Source organism: Mixophyes fleayi, chromosome 10 (assembly GCF_038048845.1).
Source record: "Mixophyes fleayi isolate aMixFle1 chromosome 10, aMixFle1.hap1, whole genome shotgun sequence".
NCBI classification, from domain to species: Eukaryota; Metazoa; Chordata; class Amphibia; order Anura; family Limnodynastidae; genus Mixophyes; species Mixophyes fleayi.
The window spans coordinates 26,405,250-26,429,308 of record NC_134411.1 but is presented as its reverse complement, the minus strand read 5'-3'; the positions used below and the strand labels follow the sequence as shown (position 1 = coordinate 26,429,308).

The 24,059-nt window shown below is 42.0% G+C and overlaps 1 protein-coding gene across 1 annotated transcript; it reads right to left on the bottom strand.

Annotated features, from left to right (window-relative positions):
- Window positions 1-2,366: 2,366 nt before the first annotated feature.
- On the bottom strand, window positions 2,367-22,614 carry LOC142104132 (uncharacterized). Its single transcript, XM_075188631.1, has 9 exons — window positions 22,577-22,614; window positions 18,378-18,458; window positions 7,321-7,438; window positions 6,771-6,821; window positions 5,651-5,728; window positions 4,378-4,424; window positions 4,024-4,099; window positions 3,159-3,217; window positions 2,367-3,086 (listed from the first exon to the last, which is right to left on the bottom strand). Exons 1-9 carry the CDS (start codon window positions 22,612-22,614, stop codon window positions 2,888-2,890), a joined length of 747 nt encoding a protein of 248 aa, XP_075044732.1. The 3' UTR covers window positions 2,367-2,887.
- Window positions 22,615-24,059: the final 1,445 nt, after the last annotated feature.

Here is a 24,059-nt window from a genome sequence, read left to right as displayed (position 1 = left end):
ACGTGAGGTTCTGGCACCAATTTGCACTTTACAAACACAAGCAGGGATGACGCAGGTGGCAGACCACAACAGTTTAACTTCTGGGCTGCTTTGAAGAATTTGACAAAAAAAATTGTGATCTTGCCCATAACTCCAACCAATCCTACTATTAACATGCAAAGGATGGTGGAGGGCCTAGCAGGGATTAAACTGTATTTTTCCTAATTTGCACCAATAATGTTTGGGTGTAATATACACCCAAAGATGAGTGCTCAATTGCGAAGAGTCATTGATGAAGAGGAAAACAAGCAGGCTTGTCTGCAGAATTTGCAGGCAAATTCTACTGCGTTATATAGGTAACACCCAAAGAGAAGAGCTACATTGCTCCATTGCTAGTTGTAATTGCTGAAATAGAAATAATAGGGCTGACAGTCTTGGTCCAAATCTGCAGTTACATTTTATTGTACCATAGCTCACTCAGAAACAGGAGAGGTGGCAGGGTTCAGTGATAATCTCCCTCAAACAATACTAATTCATCCCACCATCATAGAAGTCTGTGTGGTATGATGTAATTGCCGATATTGGCCTTCCAAATTGAATTACTAGTTGATTTTAGGGCAGAGCTGTCACGATTTTTGGCCAATTCTTTTACAGCAGAGCAAATATCAAAATGTTGTGCAGACTCATCTGCATCACCACTGGGTGTCTTGGGAAAGCAATTTTTTTTTACAACAAGTAGTTGCCAGAGAACTGAAGGAGAAGACGTCCAAACAAGATGTTAATAGCTCTTGGATCCTTGCAAAGCAAATTAAGTATTTAATCTACAATTAAAATATAGTTAGCACATTTACTTTGTTTTATTTCACACGTTAAATTTCTGTAGATCCTTGTCAAAATGTATTATTAAGGCAATCATTTGACTCAAGCTAACCGTGTCTGCACTCTCTTCACACGTGACTACTTCGCTGGACTAAAGAACATTCCCCTCAAATGCTAGTCTTCTTGCAGCTGCTGCATTCTCCTACATGCTGTTTCTGAAACCAGAAATTGAACCTAAATTTTTTCGGGACACAAACAGAATCTCCTGCATGTAATTTTTTTAAAAGTTCTATAACACCAAGTTGATTGTGTGTGCAAAACAGGAAATGTGATGGAATTCAACCCCGCTGTAGTGCTTGAACAATATTGGGGTCGTAATCAGAAATGACATATCTTCAGGAGAGTCCAAGCAGGATTAGCCACCTTTTAATGTCATCCCTTTGTTTTTGGAACAGATTGTCAGCTGTATGCCTCTTAGTGAAGTTGCTGATACACAGAGTAGCCTACTTCTCAAAAATGTGATGTACCTGGGTACATGCTGCTGCTGTCCCCGCCGGTGAAGGCGAATGACCAACCCAGTGGGCTGTCACAGTCATATAATCTTTATGTTGCCCAGTTCTGCTTGCCCACATATCTGTGGTTAAGTGTACAGTGGGTAGAATGTCATTTTGTAGCCCAATAATTACATTTTTAGGAACCTTCAGGTACAGGTGGGTAATAGCTTTTTAATAAAATGGTATAGTGATGACATTTACTAACAGGGACAGAACACCTCAATTAAATGTCTTAAACCAACTGTATTAATAGTGGACATTGGACGCAGATCTAATACTAGCATAGTACCCAGGGTGTCTGATCCGCTAAGCGACTGGGTGACAGGTTTCAGACTTGCTTCCTCTTGCAAAGGATTGTTTAACTGTAAATTGTTGCTTCTGGGGATATTGATGATGAAGGTGTTGGGGGGGGGGGGTAGATTGCAGGTGCTGGGATGTAGATGAGAGAAGGGAGGCAGATGATGCTGGACTGCTTGTTGTTAATTTTTTTAACTTAAGTTTCTGATTCTCCCAACAGCTTTCCAAGAACTCGCTGAAAAATGACGTAACATGGATGAGGATCCCAGATGGTTAAGGTTCCAACCTCTACTGGGTGTGGCTTTAAAAATGCTACAAATGGATAGACAACTGTTGTCAGGATTTGTGTAAAAATAATTTCACACATAAGAGGTGGATTTTTGGTCCTATGCTCAGGCATGACAATGGCCTTTTTCTTATCACTGGTAGGAACTGCAGCAATTTTTCTTTGAAAGTGTATGAAAATCATATTGTGACCTAGAAGGTGGTCAAAATTGAATGGAAATGACTGGAAATTAGTGTTAGTGAGGTTTATTAATAATAATAATAATGTAGGTACAAAATAATAACTAAATTATGTTATTTTAGCCCAAAAAAATTTTTTTTTTTTTTTAACAAATTGCAAAACAAAACCAAAACCAAAACATGCAAGGGCGGTTTGTCAAAACCAAAACCAAAACACAACGGTAATCCAGATCCAAAACCAAAACACGGGGGTCAGTGAGCATCTCTAGTATTTATTAAGCTCTAAAAAGAGATCAAATAATTGTCATTCTCTACTGGGTGAAAGTAGGCTGATTTTATTGTCACTGAGGGGTTTTGAAAATACCCCCTATATTTAATCTATACTTTTTCTCCTTGGGCCGTCCTCCTCTCTTTCCTCTTGGACTCGTGGTCTCTTTCTGGTTCTTTGGTATGGATTCACGTGCCGATTGTGGTGTTGGGTTGTTATCCATCTCGGACATCTTACTAACGACTTGGGTCGATACTGGGCACATTATCCCGGGTTAATGATGATGTTCGTTATTCTGACAATACTTTACTGCGACGTGTTGAGACCGAAGGGCTCCATCCCCGACCAGCCTGCACCCCCGACTGCTGTGTAGACTGAGTGGAAGTCATTGCAATCGCTGGAGAAGTGCTTCTTCGGTGATCGCGGTGACTTCCACTCGGTCTACACAGCAGTCAGGGTGCAGTTAGGTCTCAACACGTCGCAGTAGTCAGCACCAATATATCCATTATGTTGGTGGCGGGCCCCGCACCTGGATGACAAAGAAGGGCCTAAGGATATACTCCATCTCTGATCTTGTGAGGCAGCGGCACTTGACTTGGTCATTAACCTCCATAAATATGTAAAACAACAGCACAAGTATCCCGGATATCATCGCTAGTTTCCAGCAGCACTGGATCAGGTGCATAATGGTGGTATACAGCAACCTGAAAAAGAAAGACTGTTAAAGAGCTGAACAGTTGCAATCATTTTGAAATAATAATCGGAGTATAATTCACCTTAGCCCTATCACACAGTTCTTTTTTTCTTTTTTTGCTCGTGCCTGCAGCTGCCTCTTCTGAAAGAAAATTAAAGTAGTGGTGGGATTATGACAAGTACGACACAAGATCAGCCACTGACGTTACAACAGTCATTACAAGTTTGGGATGGAAGGTTGTGTAAGATGAGTGATAAACGTGTCCTGTAGGTTTCATGGAGATGATTTGAGATGTGAGACCAGAAAAGGTTACAGACCATCAAGGACACGGTAAAAAAAAAGAACTGCTATAAAGTTGTCCGGCCGTGATACGATATTGGCCAATATTGCAGCGTGTTGCCCCAAAACGAACACATTATCTGATAGTAATCCAACTGCAATCATCTAGTTCAATATCCTGCAGTTTGGAAAATGTGGTTAGGTGTGTCTGGTCTGTAGAGGTATAAAAAAAAGAACAGTCCGACCTCATGTGAATGACTTGAAGCGTCCCAGCTATCATACTAATACTCGTGCTCCACGTCAATGCACTACACTAGTGAGGAGCTCTGGTGTAGTACAGGGGGCTGGTGAGGTAGGGTCAGAACATGCAAACTATTAGGGAACTTTTAAAGACAAGAGGTGATTTCTGATGATTGTTACTATCTGAGGTTTGATCTGTTCCTGTCTAGATCACTGGGGCAGTAGAGAGAAGGAAGGCATTGGTAAGAGAGCTCTCCAGGGCTAGTTGTGGATGATTATCAAGGTGTAGGGGCAATGTAAGGTTCTTTCCCTGGTGTGAACAAACGGGTGATGATACTGATATTGATAGACAGCTCTTCTTCCAAATGTCAGTAAACATGGTCTCACTTTATATCACATAAAGGAAGGGGCTGATGACATGAACTCACCACCTCAGCTCTGACCAATGCTTGCAGCTTGTTGTTGTCTGCTGCGGGTTCAGAAGCTGCCTCCACAGGTTTTCTCCTAATGGATCAAAAACATTATTATTTAAAGTTATGTCTTCTATTCACAAGAGTTATTAACACCTTCATGGTCATAGTTCCTATCTGGAGGTTTCTCTTAAACATTTTGTTTTAAGTGGGGTGAGTATTTATTTAACAGTATATAACAGATATCCTTTCTGGAGTTACAAGAACAGTATGGACAGAGCCTGTACTGATTAATATACAAATGTTCCTCTTTAGAACCATATAGAAATATATATATGTACATGGAATAAATAAATATATATAGATACTAACTGGTAAGTCTGTCCCAGCTGATGTTCTAACAGCTTTTTATTGATTATCTAGGGAAAGAGATACAGGGTGAGATAGATTATACACAATTATACACAAATAATCTCATGAAACAACAACAAATTGGTCATTCTATATATTTCTTTCATTTTGATTTTGTATAGAAATTTGACTTGAAGAGTTCACACGTAACAGCAACATAGAAAGAAAATGAAACCAGACCCCACACTCATATAATGCAGCTTCCCACAAGGATTACGACCATAGAAATATAACTGCTACCGCCCAGGTCAGACATTTAGTGTGATCTATATCTCAGATCTATCATCATCATCACCATATATGAGCCTGGAACGTGGACCTATTGTGGGACAACCAATCCAAAGGAACTAGACTATGAAAAGCTTCTCGCCATAGAATACACAAATACTTTAACTTAAATAATTTAAGTCCCTTTGTGCGCTGTGCCGCCCCGTCCTCCATTATGCTCTATACGTTTCGCTGGTTTTCAGGGACTTGTCAGTGACTGCTCCTCGTTTTTCCGCTTGGCCAATCCAAACTAAATGTGTTATGATTTAGTTGGGTAATCACTGTCACCTTCCTTCACCAGCCTATCAGGAACCGCTTACACTTCTGTGTAGGGCGCAGCTGCTGCAGCACCTCCTTGCTTGTTGCTCCGGCTACAACCTTCTGACCGCTTACTTTGGATCAGTACTACCGGGTAGCTGAGCACAGGATGGCCGGGAAATGGAATAAATGGTAAGCTCCCGGGAACACAGGATCTTATAGATGAGAGTGTTGGGGGCCACTGCTAGGGCCTCTGGTACTGTCACCCTCCAGCCCCCAGACTCAGGGACCAGAGGATAGATGACATAACCCCGCCAGGTCTTATTGAGCACCTGAGGACACTGCTGGAGCTGTTGTGGGGGCTTCTGACGCTGCCTTGGGGCCCCCTGATCCCTTCTAGACAACCGGGTGAGTGGAATACATTACCTTTATACATAAATACATCCCACATTTACATACTTGTACACTGGGCACACATGTAATAAATACAATAAAACATTTCTGGCAGCGGGAAGCGAGGAACGTGGGGACCCAGACACAGTGTTTATATAAGTTGTTACTTCCTGGGTGTGTTTGTATTCTCTCTGCGCCTATGAAGTGAGTGTCATATAAAATGTACCCGGGCAGCTCTGAAGTGACGGCACCAGGGGTAATGTAAGCAAAGCCACCACCTGAACGCCACCGCTTTATAGTAACTATTATACTGTACCTCCTGCTCCGAGACCTGCTCACACAGCCTGGAAGCTTCTTCCTCCAGCCAGTTATTTTGATGGTAATATGGTATAATCTGTAATAGAGAGAATTAAATACAGATCTGTGTATATGAATATATAGCCCTCACCATATTGTACATTTGTGTAAAACATTGTGTAGAGTGTCTGCTCCTCACATAAAGGGGCTTATTTGCAGGGTACGGCTATGTTACAGCGTCCAAGTTCTCTAGAGATCTTTAACTTGTAGATCTTATCTTCCCATAAATCAGACTATACATGAACAGGATAAGTGGGGATCACTCCCTATCACTGTATTACTTTATTAGGAACATAGAAGACAGTATTGGGGGGATTTTATGGACAGAGTAACCTCCAGGTCATCTTGACGTCCACTATTCCATTAAACAAATGACAGAATGTGTGCAGGTTACTACAGCTATACGCACATAGCCTTCTTGTTAGCCTGATACATATTTGGGATATATATGTGTGTGGTGGGAGGACTATACAATCTGCTTTTAAATTCATGATTTCAATAAATGTTGTTGTCAATAATTAATATGGGAAGGGAAGTCCCTATTCTGAAGAGCTTGCAATCTATAATCAGGAGGGAAACCGTGCCAGTGCTGTAAAAGGAAGAATTTCAGGTCTTCTCTGAAGACAGATTGGGGAAGAGACAACACCTGACTAAGCCGTCCAATCAGCTGCAGAGATTCAAGATACCGCTGCCGGCAGCAGGAGAACTGACCTGAGGATAGCTCTCAAATCATGGAGACCCTGGAAATGGGACCCCACAATTCTCCTAGATGGGGTATGGGATTTACTATACGCGTATTTCTATGTATGTTACTAGAACTGGGGTGATGGCTGTGTACAGTAATACAGCTGGGGTGAGGGTACTTGCTGGTTATATGTTTACATTATTATACCTGGGTGAGGGGCTTGCTGTGTGTTATCATGGACATTATAAATAGTATAAGAGAACCATGTATGTTTCAGTGGATGAATAGGGAGCAGTGTGTGGTCAAAGCTTCATCTTTGGTCTTACGGGACCCTTGTGAGGAGAGAGTGCACTACATCACATTATAATATTACGTGATATGGTGGTGGACTGACCTGGCTGTAGAGCCATTCCTCCTTCTCTTCCATGCTGAGGAGCTTTCTTTCCTGCACGGGGGACAATGCAGTTATATGGTAAGATTTTTGACAGCGAGAGTGACAGAGGGTGAGAGAGAGAGTGGAAGAGGGTGAGAGAGTGACAGAGGGTGAGAGAGAGTGACAGAGGGTGAGAGAGTCACAGAGGGAGAGTGACAGAGAGGTTATAAATGTAAAAGTAAAAAAAAATAAAGTAAAAAGTATAAAATCCCGTCTATAATGCGAACAGTGGGAAACTGAATCTGTACCCCGAGTCAATTTCCTGTGGTTGCCATGGTGAAGGATTAACCTTTCAGTGTCCCACTACCAGGTAGAAGCTGGAGCAGGAACTGATGTGAATGAATACACATTCTTTTAGAGGAGGGGAGTGGGAAGCAGCCTAATTCTTTAGAAGCCCTTAGCACGCCTCCACTGGTGATGCCCCCCTGGTGCCACGCCCCTCAACCTGGCGTGATCACCTCTGTATGTATATGTTTCGATGTATACAAATAGTTATAGACTGTTTTCTTACCAGCTGCTTCCTCTTGTCATACGCCTCCCATGCCGCTGCCCGGCTCCTCTCTAGGTCTGCCTTGATGTTATTGACTTCCTCCTCTAGAGAGTAGAGCTCATTGCTCTTCTCCTGCAAACTGGACAGAAAGGTAGAGAATGTATTACTATTTACCTGCATATTTAATGTACACCTAATAGCCAGGAATAGTCAGATCTGTGAGCTACAGGAAAAGATATCTGTGGCTATAACTATTAGAATGTGACTACAGGGGGAAGGTCTTTGACAACACCACTAGAAGGTTGACAAATTCCTCCCTCTACCAAGATCGGGGATTTGCTGGTTCAGCCGTTACGGGCATCGCAGACCGCACCAGATTGAGTGACTGCAGGTAACTTTCATTTTCTAATCATTTTAGCTCTTTGTGGCGTTATCCTTTAATGTCTGCTGATAATACACATTGCTCCCCCTTGTGATAAGAAGAAAGAGGGTTCAGCAGCAGCACGTAATATAAATCATCTCTGTACGGAGCTGATGATGGAACGGATGAGATTACCACATCACTAATCTGATATAATCTGTGCTGCAGTGAACATAACTAATGTCTGATTGGCTACAGATTTTTTTTATTCCCACCCACTTCTAAATTACAGACACACAGAGGAGCGGGAGATGAAGACTGAACATAAACAGGTTCTCTGACACTAGTCACATGCACTTTCATAATTAGAACTCACCTCATAAATTCGTAGTAACTTCGAGTAGAGAGAAACTTACGTAACACCCTGCTCTGTGTCCTCCTTGCTCTCTCTGAGCTGCCTCTCTGAGCTGCCTCTGGGCAGTGTGGTCAATCACTATGATGTCACAATGCATGATGATGTCAGCAGACCTGACATCATAGGGACACTGCTGTGGCAGATTATAATGGGGGTGTTTAGGAGGGGGTGTCCAGAGCTGCCCATACAAGACTAGTTGTGTAAGAATGACGTTGGATTATGGAACTCAACCAACATTCCAATGAACATGGGGATATGTTCTTAATGTTTGTTGGAGAATATATGGAATATATATCATGGGAGAGGGGGCCTCTGATGAAAATGAATGTCCAGGAAGGACCCACAGTGCATATTAAGGAATTTGCCGTGAGACACATGAAGTGGGGTGACATTATCTTCAGTTCCACCCAGAGCCCACAGGGTCTAATCCTCCACATGAGATAACTCTATATGGGTCCATTTCCAAAGGGGAAGGAAAACTATTATTATCACAAGGAAAGCAGGGGACAATTACACAGCCCAACAACAACAAAAATATTCTTTAGTTGCTAAGGATATTTGAACGAATTTAGGGTATTTTTTGGCTGCTGCATTAAGAATTGAAAGTTTTTTTTTTTGGAATTGGCTCTAGTTCGAGATAATGGATACTCTCAATTAATAGGGAACTTATCCATAACCTCTGCATGTGGGAATCTACCAGAACATTCTAGAAAGTGAGACACACAAATATTCTAGGTGTTCACTCCGCCATCATTCTAGAATATTCCCCCTCCGTATATGTCTGTCAAAGCATACATCTGAACTTTTAGCATCCAGAGTAAAAGAAAAGAACTGCCCAGAAACTAAAATAACAGCTTATCGGACAAGAGAGGTCGGGCTTCTTCCTTACTTCAGCCAAGCTGATGAAGAACTTGTGTGCTGCAATAATTTCCCTGGGAATGGAATATCAGCCAGGTGATTGGCAGCTTTTATAGACAGCCACCGTAGGAGCTTGAAATGTGTTTTGTTGCCTCATGATAGAGTCGGACTAGCCCGCCGGGGAGCCAGGGTATCCCCTGGTAGGCCCCTACTCTGATGGCTCCCCTCTTTATTGGTAGGGGGAGCGAGTACCTTAAAAAAAATTTTTAAAAAAAAGATCGCGGCGCTGGAGCTCCTTCTCCCTCCTCTCTGCCATTTCATCTTGGATGTCTTCTCGCCAACTGAAACTCAATCTTTCAAAAACTGAATTGATAATATTCCCACCCAAAAACAGAAGCTTCCTGCCTGACATTTCAATTTCTGTTGATAACATGACCATAAATCCCACCCCGCAAGCTCGTTGCCTAGGTGTAATCCTTCATTCACAACTGTCATTTATCCCCCACATCAACTCTATATCTAAACCATGTTACATACACCTAAAAAACATTTCCAGAATACGCACATATCCGACACAAGACACCGCAAAAACATTAATTCATGCACTCATCATCTCCCGCATCGACTATTGCAATTCCCTCCTTACTGGTCTTCCCAAAGTCAGACTTGAACCCCTACAATCTATTTTGCACGCAGCGGCTAGATTGATTTTCCTTACTAACCGTTTTTCCTCTGCTGAGCCGCTCTGTCAGTCTCTACATTGGCTGCCTGCATTTCAACGAATCCAATATAAAATTCTTCTACTACCATACAAGGCCATCAACAAAATTGCACCGACATACATTTCCTCACTGGTCTCGAAATATCTCCCCACTCGACACCTCCGTTCTGCACAAGAACTACGTCTCTCCTCCACTCTCATCACATCCTCCCATTCTCGGTTACAGGATTTTTTCCGGGCTGCACCCACGTTGTGGAATTCCCTCCCTCGCACAGTAAGACTTTCCTCTAGTCTTCAAACCTTCAAGCGTTCACTGAAAACCCACCTCTTCAGACAAGGTTATGATATTCCTCAGCCACCATCTTAATTTCCCTAGATTACCCTATTACCATCCTCTACACAGCTAACGCAAGACAACAACCCTCTGACCAACACTGCAACACACACACCCCACTCAATACTTTTACCTTTGCATTCTAGCTGGTCCATTGTGCAATATGATGTAGCACATGCCCTTGTGTTTCTAACTCCCATTGTCCTATAGATTGTAAGCTTGCGAGCAGGGTCCTCTTACCTCTCTGTCTGTATGTATTACCCAGTATTGTTTTATCAATGTTTGTTCCCAATTGTAAAGCGCTACGGAATTTGCTGGCGCTATACAAATAAATGATGATGATGATGCTTCGTTCGCACTGGATGTCAAGCATTACGTCATCATGCCCAGCATTCAGTGAGGAGCGGCGCAGAGAGGAGTCGGCAGGAAAACTGAAGACAAGAAGAGGAGAAAAGGTAAGTGAAGGAACGGAAGCAACGGGGGCAAAAGCAGCATGGCAGAGGAAGAAGGGGGGCAAAGCCAGCAGGGCAGACTGGGAAGGGGCAAAGGCAGCATGGCAGAGTGTGAAGGGGGGCAAAAGCAGCATGGCAGAGTGTGATAAAGGGGGGCCAGGAGAATGGGGGAGCAAAAGCAGCATGGAGGGCGCAGTGTGATAATAAGGGGGCACAGCATGGTGATGAAGGAGCACAGTAATGTGTGTGTGGTAGGTGGTGACTAACTAATGGGTTCTATTTTGTTTGTGTGGTGATGGTGGGACAATTTAATTTTATAGTGGGTACTATTAATTTAAGAAGGGTGGTTTGGGGTCTATTAATTTAATGTGGGGATGAGATTGAGGAGCATAAGGTCTATTTATTAAATGTGAATATGAATTATTTAATGGCAGTGATGGTTGCGGGAAACAGGTATATTTATTATACGTAAATGCTATTAATTTATTGCTGGGGCTGTTTGGAGGGAGGGAAATAGGTTTATTTATTAAATGGGAATACTATTACTTTAATGTTGGGGTTGGAGGAAGGCCTAAGTATTAATCATGGGTCCTATTGATTTAATGCCGGGGCTGGTTGGAATTTTCTAAATGTACCCATTTTTTTTCCAAATAGGGCCCTCAACATTCCAGGATCCAGACAAGCCATAACTAAAGAAACCTGCAGCCACAGGTGGTGAAAGTGACAAGAACAGGTAGGAGAGAGCAGGACAGTCTGAAATGTTCTGATTCTAGTCGGACAATCCCGATTTTTGGTGACTGCTCTGCCCAATCTAAGGGGCAGGTCAAGACTGTGTACTCTTTATATACACACTGCATTCTTTATACTCTACACTATGGTGCTAGCTGTCCTTCGTGGGCTGACCACTCCCCCTCTAGTGTCTGGTCTCTCCTCTATGATGGCTGGCCACACCCCCTCTGGTGGGCCCCTAGCATTGCAGTCCCTCGGTGGGGCCTTCATGCTCCAGTCTGACACTGCCCCATGGTAACCGATATGCATCTCTTCCAATTGCTCACTCAACAAAACTTAAAAGAAGAATATGAAAATATCAAATTGCTCTTGCAGAAGCTCTGCTATCATGAGCACCAGTTGTCTCTTTGGGTTGTTCTAAAAATGGTAAACGTTTTGCTTGGGCAGCAAAGTGGATATACGAAGTTGCCTTGTTTCATCAACCTATGGGATAGTAGGGTGAAGCAAGATCAGTGGAAAAAAGTGACCTGTCCTTCAAGAGAAAACATGACTGTAGAACATCAGTAACGAGCCATTGGTTGGTGGGGAAAAAAATAATTCTCCCACCACTTTATATCAAGCTGGGAATAATGAAACAATTACTTAAGGCCTTGGACAAAGATGATGATTAGTAACATAGTTGATGAGGTTAAAAAAGACACCAGTCCATCAAGTTCAACCTATTTTGGATCTCCTGAGATCCTGCACTTATATTTGAAATTGATCCAGAGTAAGCAACTGCCAATCTGTTTAAATTGTGAAAATCCCCCCAGACCCAATATTACAGTCCTATTTTTACCCTATATCCACTACTATCTTTCATTTTAATGAACGGTCGTATCCCTGGATACACTTTTCCGCTAAAAATTTGTCTAACCCTTTCTTAAACATATCTATTGAATCTGCCATCACAACCTTTCCTGGCAATGAATTCCATATCTTGACTGCCCTTACTGTAAGGAACCCCTTCCTTTGCTGGTTGTGAAATTTCCTCTCCTCTAACCTTAGGGGGTGACCGCGTGTCCTGTGTATAGTCCTTGGGGTAAAAAGTTCCCATGAAAGTTCTTTGTATTTGTACATAGTAAGCATATCTCCTCTTAGACGCCTCTTTTCTAAAGTAAACATGCCTAAACTGGCTAACCTTTCCTCATAACCTAATGACTCCATACCCTTTATCAATTTTGCCGCCCTTATCTGAATCTTTTCTAGTTCCAAATGATCTTTTTTATAGAGTGGTGCCCAGAACTGTACTCCATATTCAAGATGAGGTCTTACCATCGATTTATACAGTGGCAAAATTACACGGTCTTACCTTGCATCTATGCCTCTTTTTATGCATGCCAATACTTTATTTGCCCTTGCAGCTGCTGCTTGACATTGAGCACTATTGCTAAGTCTACTGTCTATGAGCACTCCCAAATCCTTTTCCATTATAAATTCTCCTAAATTAATTCCATTTAATTTATAGATTGCATTCTTGTTTTTGATCCCTAAATGCATAACCTTACATTTATCTATGTTAAACCTCATATTCCATTTGGCCGCCCAATCCTCCAGTTTATTTAAGTCCCTCTGTAGAGAAGCTACATCTTGCTCTGATTTTATTACCTTACAGAGTTTAGTGTCATCTGCAAAAATAGAAACTTTACTCTCTAAACCATCACCAAGGTCATTAATAAATATATTAAAAAGGAGTGGCCCCAGCACGGAACCTTGAGGTTCTCCACTTAAGACTTTTGACCAATTAGAAAATGTTCCATTTATCACAACTCTCTGTTCCCTATTCTCTAACCAGTTTTCGATTCAAGTACAAATGTTGATTCCTAGACCCAGTTCCCTTATTTTGCAAACCAACCTCTTGTTTGGCACTGTATCAAAGGCCTTTGCAAAATCTAAGTAGACCACGTCTACTGTGCTGCCCTGGTCTAAGTTCCCACTAACTTCCTCGTAGAAACTAATTAGTTTAGTTTGAATAGTAACATAGTTGATGAGGTTGAAAAAAGATTGCGTCAAATACATTTGTAGATCGTTCCCTGGACTAACTGTGGAAAAACTAAAAGAATCTTTGATGGCCCTCAAATTCGTAAACTTATCAAGGATTCTATCACAAAATGTATGAATGGTGTTGAAGCTTCTGCCTGGTGCAGTTATGTCTCAGTTGTCAAGAACTTCTTGGGTAACCACAAAGCAGACAATTATGAAGAACCGCTGCAAAACATGATCACAAACTTTAAAAATGTGGGTACTAATATGAACATATAGGTAGACTTGTTCCACAGCCACTTACACAGATTTCAGGATAATCTTGGTGATTTTAGTGAGGAACAAGGGGAGAAGTTTCATCAGGATATAAAGGTGATGGAGGAAAGGTATCAAGGCAGATGGGACAGATGTATGATGGCAGAATATTGCTGGAGCCTTCAACCTCATTGTACCAGTAACTCACATAAATGAAAATCGTACAAACAGCATTTTACTGTTTATTAATAGTAATTATCCGAATCAGCTTACTGGGCCTGAGTCATTAAGGAGAGCAAAGCATAAAAAAGAAGTAACTTTACACCATGTTGCATTGTTGGGGGAGGTAAATTTAAAATGTGGGGACAGATTTATAGTTGGGGTAGGACATGTCCTAGATCAACTTTACATTTCAGTGTAAAAATAAAACTATAGGGTATTTGTGTGATATATTATCAGCCAGTATTTAATTTATGTGCAAAATAATAAACTAATTTGCACCCCTTGCATTGTAACATGGTTTGTCCCAGAGAAGACTTACTCCTTTTTTTGCCTTACTTTCCTTTATGACTAAGACCCACTATGTTTATCTGTTATTATACTGAATAAAATGTCATTATGTATTTCATGTGTTTACTTTTGTATGGCTTGAGACAATTTCAATGGAATTTATAAGTAGTCTCTGCCTGACATTCATTTTTTGGCTTTGTCTATGTTTTTCAATGGGGTACCTATTATCTCAAAAATTAAAGCCAATGTAGCAACACCGAAACCGATGTCATATTCGCAATCAGCACCACAAAATCACTATTATATACACATACATTACATGTAGGTACACATCAGTGGCGCACGCAGGGGGGGTTTTCTGGCTATCTAGAACCCCCCCTCCGTTAAAAAAGTGCCCTGCATATCGGCACTGTAGTATACAGCAGCCGCAGCGCTGTCTAAGAAGCGTCCGCGGCGGTGCTGTATTGTATATTACAGTGCAGCCGAAACGGAGCTGCGCATGCGCGGCAGGTCTCTAGGTTTTTTGTTTTTTTTCCGGGGGTGGAGGAAATTCCCCCCTGGAAAATCCTCTGTGCGCCCCTGCACATATACATACACACACGTACAAGTAGGTGCACATATATACACACACACATTAAATGTAGGTACACACACACACGTACAAGTAGGTGCACATATATACACACACACGTACAAGTAGGTGCACATATCATCATCATCATCATCATATATACACACATTACATGTAGGTATACACACACACACACACGAACAAGTAGGTGCACATATATACACACACATTACATGTAGGTACACACACACATACACACACACACACGAACAAGTAGGTGCACATATATACACACACATTACATGTAGGTACACACACACATACACACACACACACACGTACAAGTAGGTGCACATATATACACACACATTACATGTAGGTACACACACACATACACACACACACACACACACGTACAAGTAGGTGCACATATATACACACGTATTACATGTAGGTACACACACACATACACACACACACGTACAAGTAGGTGCACATATATACACACACATTACATGTAGGTACACACACACATACACACACACACACACACACACACGTACAAGTAGGTGCACATATATACACACGTATTACATGTAGGTACACACACACATACACACACACACACACACGTAGATGCACATTTACAAATGAGCCTTACTGTTTCTTAAATAAATGACTTTTTATTATTATGTCATTTTAAAGGAGACTTAATTTGTCCCAGTGTTACAGTGAAAGACATTTTATTTGCAAGTAACAATAGCAGCTGTTCTGAAGTTGTCTGTTTGAGGTCAGTGTGCAGGATAATAATGGAGAACCAATATCATTCTGCTAATTTAAGAGCTGCTCTCTGTACGTGTGGGGTTATGGATTTCGTGGAGGTATGGCCAGACGTAAAGAGCTCATATGGAGACAGTAGTGTACATCAAACAATCTGTCTGACTGTGGAATATCCCGGGGAAGATTTAGCGGGGGCCGTCCGCAGGGACCAGATACCGCAGACCCTTCCATTTGTCAGACTGGCTGGATATTTTTCTTGTGACTCATCTTTGGAAACCAATACCTCTAGTCAGGAAGGAAGATGTAGCTAGATTACTGGTGATTCAGTGTCTAAAACAAGATATTTTGCACACAAACTCTTTGACGTTACTTGAAGAGACATTAGGGAACCAACTCGATACATATACTGTACAAGTTAACCCGTGCATGATACTCATGCGCTCTAGTCAAATCAAGCTACTTAAGGTGTTAAAAATGTTCTTGTCATGCATTTGGGCCATAGCCGAGGCCTCAACCACCAACCACTCCCCACTGTCACCCCCGGCAACCACCAACCACTCCCCACTGTCACCCCCGGCAACCACCAACCACTCCCCACTGTCACCCCCGGCAACCACCAACCACTCCCCACTTTCACCCCCGGCAACCACCAACCACTCCCAACTGTCACTTCTCCTTCAAGAAATATATATATATTTTTTTTTAAATCTTTATAAACACTTTTAACAATTAACAAATTAAATTAACAAATTAAAAACATCTTAGTATACCAAATTTCAGCCCTTTCTGAATTTTTTTTTCCACACACACTAAGAATTTATTAGGTCAGTGTATAACTCCGCCCAGCAGGTGGCACTGCAGCTTGGTTTTATTTTTTACACACACACACACACACACACACACAGACAGACAGACTAACACACGCCACTAGACATTTATATTATAGATATTTTTTGACCACGACTTATCACGCGCCGTCTCATGAGTCTAGAGGGACATTTTGTAGTCTAAATAAAATATATCCATGTGGCTCTAGGTCCCATCCACTTGCTTGTCTTAAAAAAACCAAGTAAAGCCACTATTCCAAATCAATATATATCAGACGTTGTATGACTAAACTGAATAAAATACATTACATAACTGGAGCTTTTATACCTTAATATGCCCACCATGCTCTCTTTCACCAGTTTACAGCAGGTTGCTAGGTAACGAGGGAAGTGTTTCATTAACAGCAGACAGAGACTGACTGACAACTTGCCAAACTTGCTTTGCAGAAAAGCAACACTGTATATTGGTGGATTCAAACACAGGGGCTTCTCAGCTACAGTCCCAGCTTTTTGATCTGCACCAGATCCCGTCAGGACACTGTCCTATCTAAGCAGGAGAAGCTTCAGCTCTCTGTAATTAAAGTGGAGAGGTAACAATGCCAGCAGAGGTTAGTCTTGTGTAAATTATGGATCCATGGTTCTATAAGATCTGGGTTATATTGAATCTTTTAGTGCTGCGGAATTACATCTTGCACTAACTGTGTAAAAATGATAAAACTAGACTCTTTAAAGTTTATCTTTTCCCTCTTAATTTTGAAAATAAAAATTCCCACATAACGGACTTAAAAAATTAAGTCCATTATACTACCGGATGAAAGCTCCATCTCTTCTGATAAAACAATATAACATTCATAGTAGTAAAAAAAAAAAAAATATTATAAAACTAATTCCTGTGGAACGGATGTACCTCAATTTCTCATTTTAAAAAAATAAAAAATTAACTTGGTTATTTAAATGAAAGTTGGGGGCAACTAATGGTTGTGAAGTGGATAATGGAGTGACCTTTAGGATTTGACCTTTTATAGTGAAATAACATTTTTAGCCATTTCACCTGTCATACTTTTTTAAAAAAACAATTCCCCAAAGTATTCTAATAGCTTCAAAATTCTGATGGTTAATACAAGTGTAGCTTTGTGGTGAATACTGAAAATATAATATCAATATTCTGTTTAGTATAAAGTCAATAAGACAAAAACCCACCAAGCTAAAGTGTAAAGAAATTAACTGCTGGATAAAGGAAGTTTTCTCCCCAAAATCCAAACTATGGACTTAGTGGGTTTCCAAGAATTGTAAAAAGCCTTCTAACATCTCTTTTGCATATGTACTACACATCCCTACTCAAAAAGGGTCATTTACAAAATCGCAAAAAGTGTGGAGCCACAATGCTTTCTTTACAAGCGCAAGTGCATTCAGTTGTCCACCAAGCGCATTTCAAGGTGTCCGTCCAACTTTGTGGTTTTGAATACACCCCCAGTAAATTAAATCTGCAGCTACCTTGTTAGAGGATAACCTGGAAAATGCAAACGCTAAATCCATCACTTTGATTTTCAACCTACTTCCACCTTAGAAACATCCTTTTCATTCATTTAAACTTTTCACTTTTTCTTTTAAAATACAGCCTGGTTTCTCCTCATTTAAGGCTTAAATAAATAACAAGAGTGAGGGGACATAAATTATATAAAATAAAATATATTACGGTTCACTCTCTGTTGGTAAATCTCATGCGCGGTGCATAACTCCACTTAGATGAGGTCTGGAGAGCTAACCGTTACACTGTTGTCTCCACCAGGTAACACTTAGGGTGAGTGGGGGGGTTTTCCAGTTGCTCAGAGACCCCATATATGCTTGAGTCACTACCTCCACCAGTGGGATGCAGAGGCCAGAGGTTTTCTTCCTGTCCTGCGGCCCCAGTGATGTCAAGGAGCTGCCAGAAGAACGTAGGAGCCATGCCGCCAATTGCTTCTTACCTCTGCTCTGGTGGTCCCAAATTCTAAAAAGGACACCCCCTTCCTCCTCACCATCATCATCATCATCATCATCATCATCATCATCAGCTATTTATATAGCGCCACTAATTCCGCAGCACTATACAGAGGACTCACTCACATAAATGTGCTGCCTATTACCACAAAAGAAGGCAGCGCACATTAAGGTTAATTTAGTTTATTCAAAAGATAAAGCATTTTTTTTTTACAATATACTAATCTAACAGAATAGGGATTGCAGCAAACATTGGAACCCACCTTTTAGAAATTCTGCGTTTCCCTCTGTCCACTGTATAAACACAGTAAGAAGCTTTAGAGAAGACCGAATTCTCATGTTTCCTGCCACATTAAAGATAGATAGCACCTAGGAAGAGTGTAAAAATAGACTAGCTGGTGCTTTTGTGTTCCTGAGATATTTGCAGCCTTTAAAGAGGAACACCACCCAAAACATAAAATGTTACGTTTTGATAAATACAGAGTTCTACTTACCTGGGATGTTATATTATTTCTCCTGAATTCTCTGATGGTTCAATGAGACCTGAATGCAGGACTTTTACCGAATCTTAGGACTTTGCGTGAGGATAGTTTAATTCCTATGACAATACAGACGCACTCTCCAGGAATTGAGACGTGTGTGCTGCTTGGGATCTAGAGCAACCCTATATTCTCTCTATATTTCACAAATAAATACATTTTAATCAATTTGGGTTATTATTCATTAAAATATTGCATGTGGCATTATTGCAAGATATTAGTGTTGTGCGCTATTGTATTTGTATTTATTAGTTTAATTTCTAGCACGTTTGGAGCAACTTCCAAACATCTTTGTTTCTAAAGAAGGTTTTATTGTATATATTACTAGAACAGAATATTCACCCCATACAGCACTGTTCTGCTTTGCATGAAATAAGTTGCACTGCAGCGCCACCTGCTGACAAGTAATTGTGCAGCAGTTTTCTCATAACTTTTCTAATTACTGCACTTGTGTCTATTTCATTGAAGTCTTTCAGGATATTGGTAAACACATCACCTGTACAATCCTGTGCCTGCTGTTGCTTCTCCAGTCCAGAAACTATTTGAGTTGGTTACTGGCCGTCTGATTGCTTATACCCCACCCATGTTTGTTTTCCAGACTGTTCCACTCTAACACTGTCATAGTTGTTCAGGTGCAAAAAGACATGTATATCAAGTTAAACCTTTAAATCCTATAAGTACATCATTCGCAGATCCCAACTACTAATGACAGCCTCATAGGCAAACCGAGGGGGGGAGAGAGGGGGGTTCCTAGTGCTTGGAAACCCCCTCCAAGCCTGGGGCACTGTTTAATTGAGGTGGTTGGACCTTGCCCCCACTTCACAAGGCTCTGCTTGAACAGGAAGAGCTAGTAACAGCAGTGCATACAGGGTTGCCCATGTATATTATAGGGATAGGAAGAGTTGGAGAGCAGCCAAGCACTGACTAATATTATAGCTACGCCTCCATGCATGCTGGTCATGCCCACTGGTGGCGTCATGTGGAAACCCCCCTCTACAAATCCTACGTTTGCCCCTGAGCCTCTGACTCTAGTGAGAGAGCTAGGAACCATGCCTTCTGATTCTTGGCTCCCTGACTGTAGACTTACAGCAAAAGACAAGCAAACCCCTCTACTAACTGCAGCTAGCCTCAATGCTACACAGCTCTGGGGCCCTTAACAGCCATATGGGTGCCAGTGGTGGTCAGTGTAGCAATATGTCCATCAGACCACTGCCAGGGGCACAGAATTGCCCTTGGAGTCTCTAGCTCACAATTCCCTCACCTTGCAAGATGCAATTTGCTCTGCCCCTCACTTCATGCTGAGAGAGAGAGAACACAAGTGTTCCCCTCCTCTCCAAAGGTAATTTCATTATACAATAGCACCAAAGCAAATTATTATTATCTTTTATTTATAAGGCACCACCAAAGGTCTGCAGCGCTGTACATGACATATCCAGAAGGCAGTGATCATAATACATGACATGAAGGACAAAATACGAAGACCAGACATTATGAATAAACAAATATACAGATAAGACGTTAATGGAGATCAAATTATTTGCGGGACAGTGAGTGATGGTACTGACCAGCGTCGAGCAGTCCTGAGCTTAAGATAACAGGGAAGCAGGCCAAGAGGTACAGGGGATGATGGAATAGTAAAAGGAGGGCCCAGCTTATAAGAGCTTAAACAAAACTGCTTTACATATAAATAAACACATTCATAAATGATCCTGTCCACCAATTGGATGTGGTTACCCCTAGAACAGGGTGCGGATTAGCAATGGGCCTGATGGGGCTTCATCACAGAACTTGACCCAGGCCAGCCAGGAGGGAATTTCTTTTTTCTGTGAGGGCACCTGGCGCAGGGTGGGGTGATGTGGACCACTGGCAGCTTTCCTGATTGCCAGGGGGCGGAGTCATCATTGGAGAGCAACAGACAGCCAATTGCAAGGCTGCGCCTAGAGAGGCTGAGTGTGACTCGTGCTGTGTGACTCGTGCTGTACCAACTTCCACCCAGTCATAGACGGAGGTCAGCGGCGCTCAACACAACAGGTAGGAACAATTTATTTTTAACAACGGATATGTGACAACAGACTCAACAAGGAATATGTGAAAATATAATATACATGTGTGAATGGCCCGTGTGTATTAGCCTAGGGATCCGTTCCTTTTCTTGCAACAAAATTACCAACTTTTTCAATGTAGATTATACCCTGGCGCCACTGACAGGGTAACTGTGTTTGACTCTTTGTATTGAGAAGTCTCCTCAGATGTATGAACACTTGAAGAAGGAATAGTTATATATAACAAACCTTATGCATTACTCTTTGGCCATTTGAGGTGTTAGAAAGTATGAACATGACCAACAGCTGATAATCACGTTCTCACACATTAACTGCACAGTTTGTTTGTATCAATTAAAATCATATTTTGCTCTCTGTATTGGGTGGAGGTCTCATGGCTGCCCTCTGTTTTGTGTGTCGGTGACTAGGGTGCTATGTGTTGCATGATGATCACAAGGTTGCCCTCTGTATTGTGTGGCAGTGACAAGGGTGCTGTGTATTGTGTGGCGGTCACAAGGGTGCTGTGTGGTCTTCTGCTGCTGTAGTACATCCACTTCAAGGTTGGATGTGCTGTGACTTCAGAGATGCTCTTCTGCATACCACCTATGGTTAATTGAGTTACTGTCGCCTTCCTGCCAGCTTGAACCAGACTGGCCATTCTGTTCTGACGTCTCTCATTTACAAGGTGTTTCCACCCACAGAACTGCCGCTCTGGTTTTGAGCTCCATTCTCTGTAAACTATAGGGACTATTGTGAGACCTGGCTTAGGGACAGCAGGGACGTATTTCCACTCTTCACTTTACAGACATGCTGTGTGATCCAGTTAGTGGTGCACTCTTTATATAAGGGAAGATGGAAAGGAGATGTAGGTGGTTGGAGGGAAGTGCAAGCTATGACCTCCATGGTGCTGGCCACGCCCACACACAGCTGGCCACACCCACACACCACTGGCCGCACCTCCGTTGGGACAGCACTTCTCACAATAGGCCCTTTATCATTTTCAGCTCTTGGCCCAGGTGGCCCTTAATTTGGCCCTCTATATGGCTAGCAAATTGAATGATCTTAGTGCAATATATGACTGGCAATAGGGGAACGCCCTCTGCCCACATTAATTATAGGATAAATCAACATATACCGTATTTGCCGGCGTATAAGACAACTTTTTTGACCTGAAAAACATGCCTCCAAGTGGGGGGGTCGTCTTATACGCCGGGTGCCAAACTCAGGGGTCTCAGGGGTGCCGCGGGCCAGCCATAAAAAAACCCAAACAGAAACACTTACCAATCCGCGCGGCGCCGGGACCCAGCATCCTCCTCTCTCACACAGCCTGTCACATATCAGTGACAGGCTGCGTGAGAGAGGAGGATGCTGGGTCCCGGCGCCGCGCGGATTGGTAAGTGTTTCTGGTTTTTTTATGGCTGGGGAGCGGCAGAGGGGGCAAAGTGAGAGAGGGAGAGATGAGAGTGACAGGAGGGGGACAGAGGAGAGTGACAGCAGAAGAAGGTAAGTGTTATTAGTATGTGTTATGTTATGTTTGTTTTATGTTATGTCATGTCAATGCAGAGTGTGTGATCAGCATATATGAGTGTGTGTGTGTATGTGTGGGGGCCAGTGACTTCATGCAGTGTGTGTGTGGGGGCCAGTGACTTAATGCAGTGTGTGTGGGGGCCAGTGACTTCATGCAGTGTGTGTGGGGGCCAGTGATTTAATACAGTGTGTGTGGGGGCCAGTGATTTAATACAGTGTGTGTGTGGAAGGTGTGCGGAAGAGGGGGTAGTCTTATACGGCGAGTATATAACAAACTCTATCATTTTGAGTGGAAATGTTGGGGGTCGTCTTATACGCCCAGTCGTCTTATACGCCGGCAAATACGGTACCTACCTTGGATTATGGCGATAACCGTATATGCTTTTTACCATAGTGCTTATATAAGTATCTACCTTAATGCTGCAGTAAGTACCTCTACTGTCACCAGGCCACACCACCAGCTATATATGTTTATGTGACTTTTGCTGCAATACATTTAAGCAAAAGGCTTTGTATACCACCCTAATTTGACACATTAATTCTAAATTTACTGTTAGAAGTCCATACTTTGCTGTACCTCCATTGTGGGTGGGGCTTAAAAAGGGGGAGTGGGCAAATTGTCCCCAAGTTTATTTTCAAGAATCTGGTAACCTCTGTCTAGGGGGACCTTGGTGTACGACAGTCCCCAACATGACACATTGACTGATCCTGCTTATGTCATTTCTGCATGTTAAATATGCCGCTTCAATATATATTTATGTACGAAGCCCATAGAGTAGTACAAGAGAATAATCATCTCAAGTACACGAGGATCCAGACATTGGCTGGTGGAAATTGTTAATGAAAGGGTTACACTAGGAATTTGAAGATGTGTGTAAGTCAGTTCTATTGTGTGTGTTATTGTAAAGTTGTTTCATGTGTGTATTAGTAGTATATATCAGTGTGTGTAAGTATGTTAGTGTTTATCTCCTGTCAGTGCTGTTTCATGTAATTGCCCTTCGCTATATTGCACCATACCTGCTGGTCCCAGAATTCATCATTTAGGTCATGCGCCAGACTTGTCTTCTCTCCCGGAAAGTCCGGGAGACTCCCGAATTTCAGGGAGCCCTACTACACCCTGCCCTCTTCCATACTGATGTGGGTGAAACGAAGGCCTTGATGGGGCGATTCACTGCAAATCGTGAATTGCAGCATTTCACAGGGGGCAATCTGAAGATTGTTTGTATGTTACCTATTGCTATCTGGTACATGGCTATCTTTGACTCCTTTTTGGCATGAGAATTAATTATTTATATGTATAATATATCTACCTTTATTCATAGCAGAAATGCCCAGATGCCCTCTTGTACTGTCATCATTGCTTATTGCACTGTACAGACTATGGAGTATATTTACTAAACTTCGGGTTTGAAAAAGTGGAGATGTAGCCTATAGCAACCAATCAGATTCTAGCTGTCATTTTGTAGAAAGTACTAAGTAAATGAGAACTAGACTCTGATTGGTTGATATAGGCAACATCTCCACTTTTTCAAACCCGCAGTTTTGTTAAATCTAGTCCTATGAGAGTTGTTTATCAACGTTTGTAAATGTACAAATCTGCTCCAACACTACAGCAACCAGACAATGGCTTTCATTGTGCTGCCTGCATTAGGCCGATAATTAGGAATCGTTAATTGGTTGCTGTAGCTATAAAGGAGATTTGCACATTTTAGTGCTGTTAGTAAGTGACCTCGCTCATTGTCTGCAGAATATGGCTTAAACTCACTACCCCAGATGAATACTGATGTGACCATCCCCAACTTTCCAGTTCAATAAGCCCCTTCTCTTCTGCAAGCTT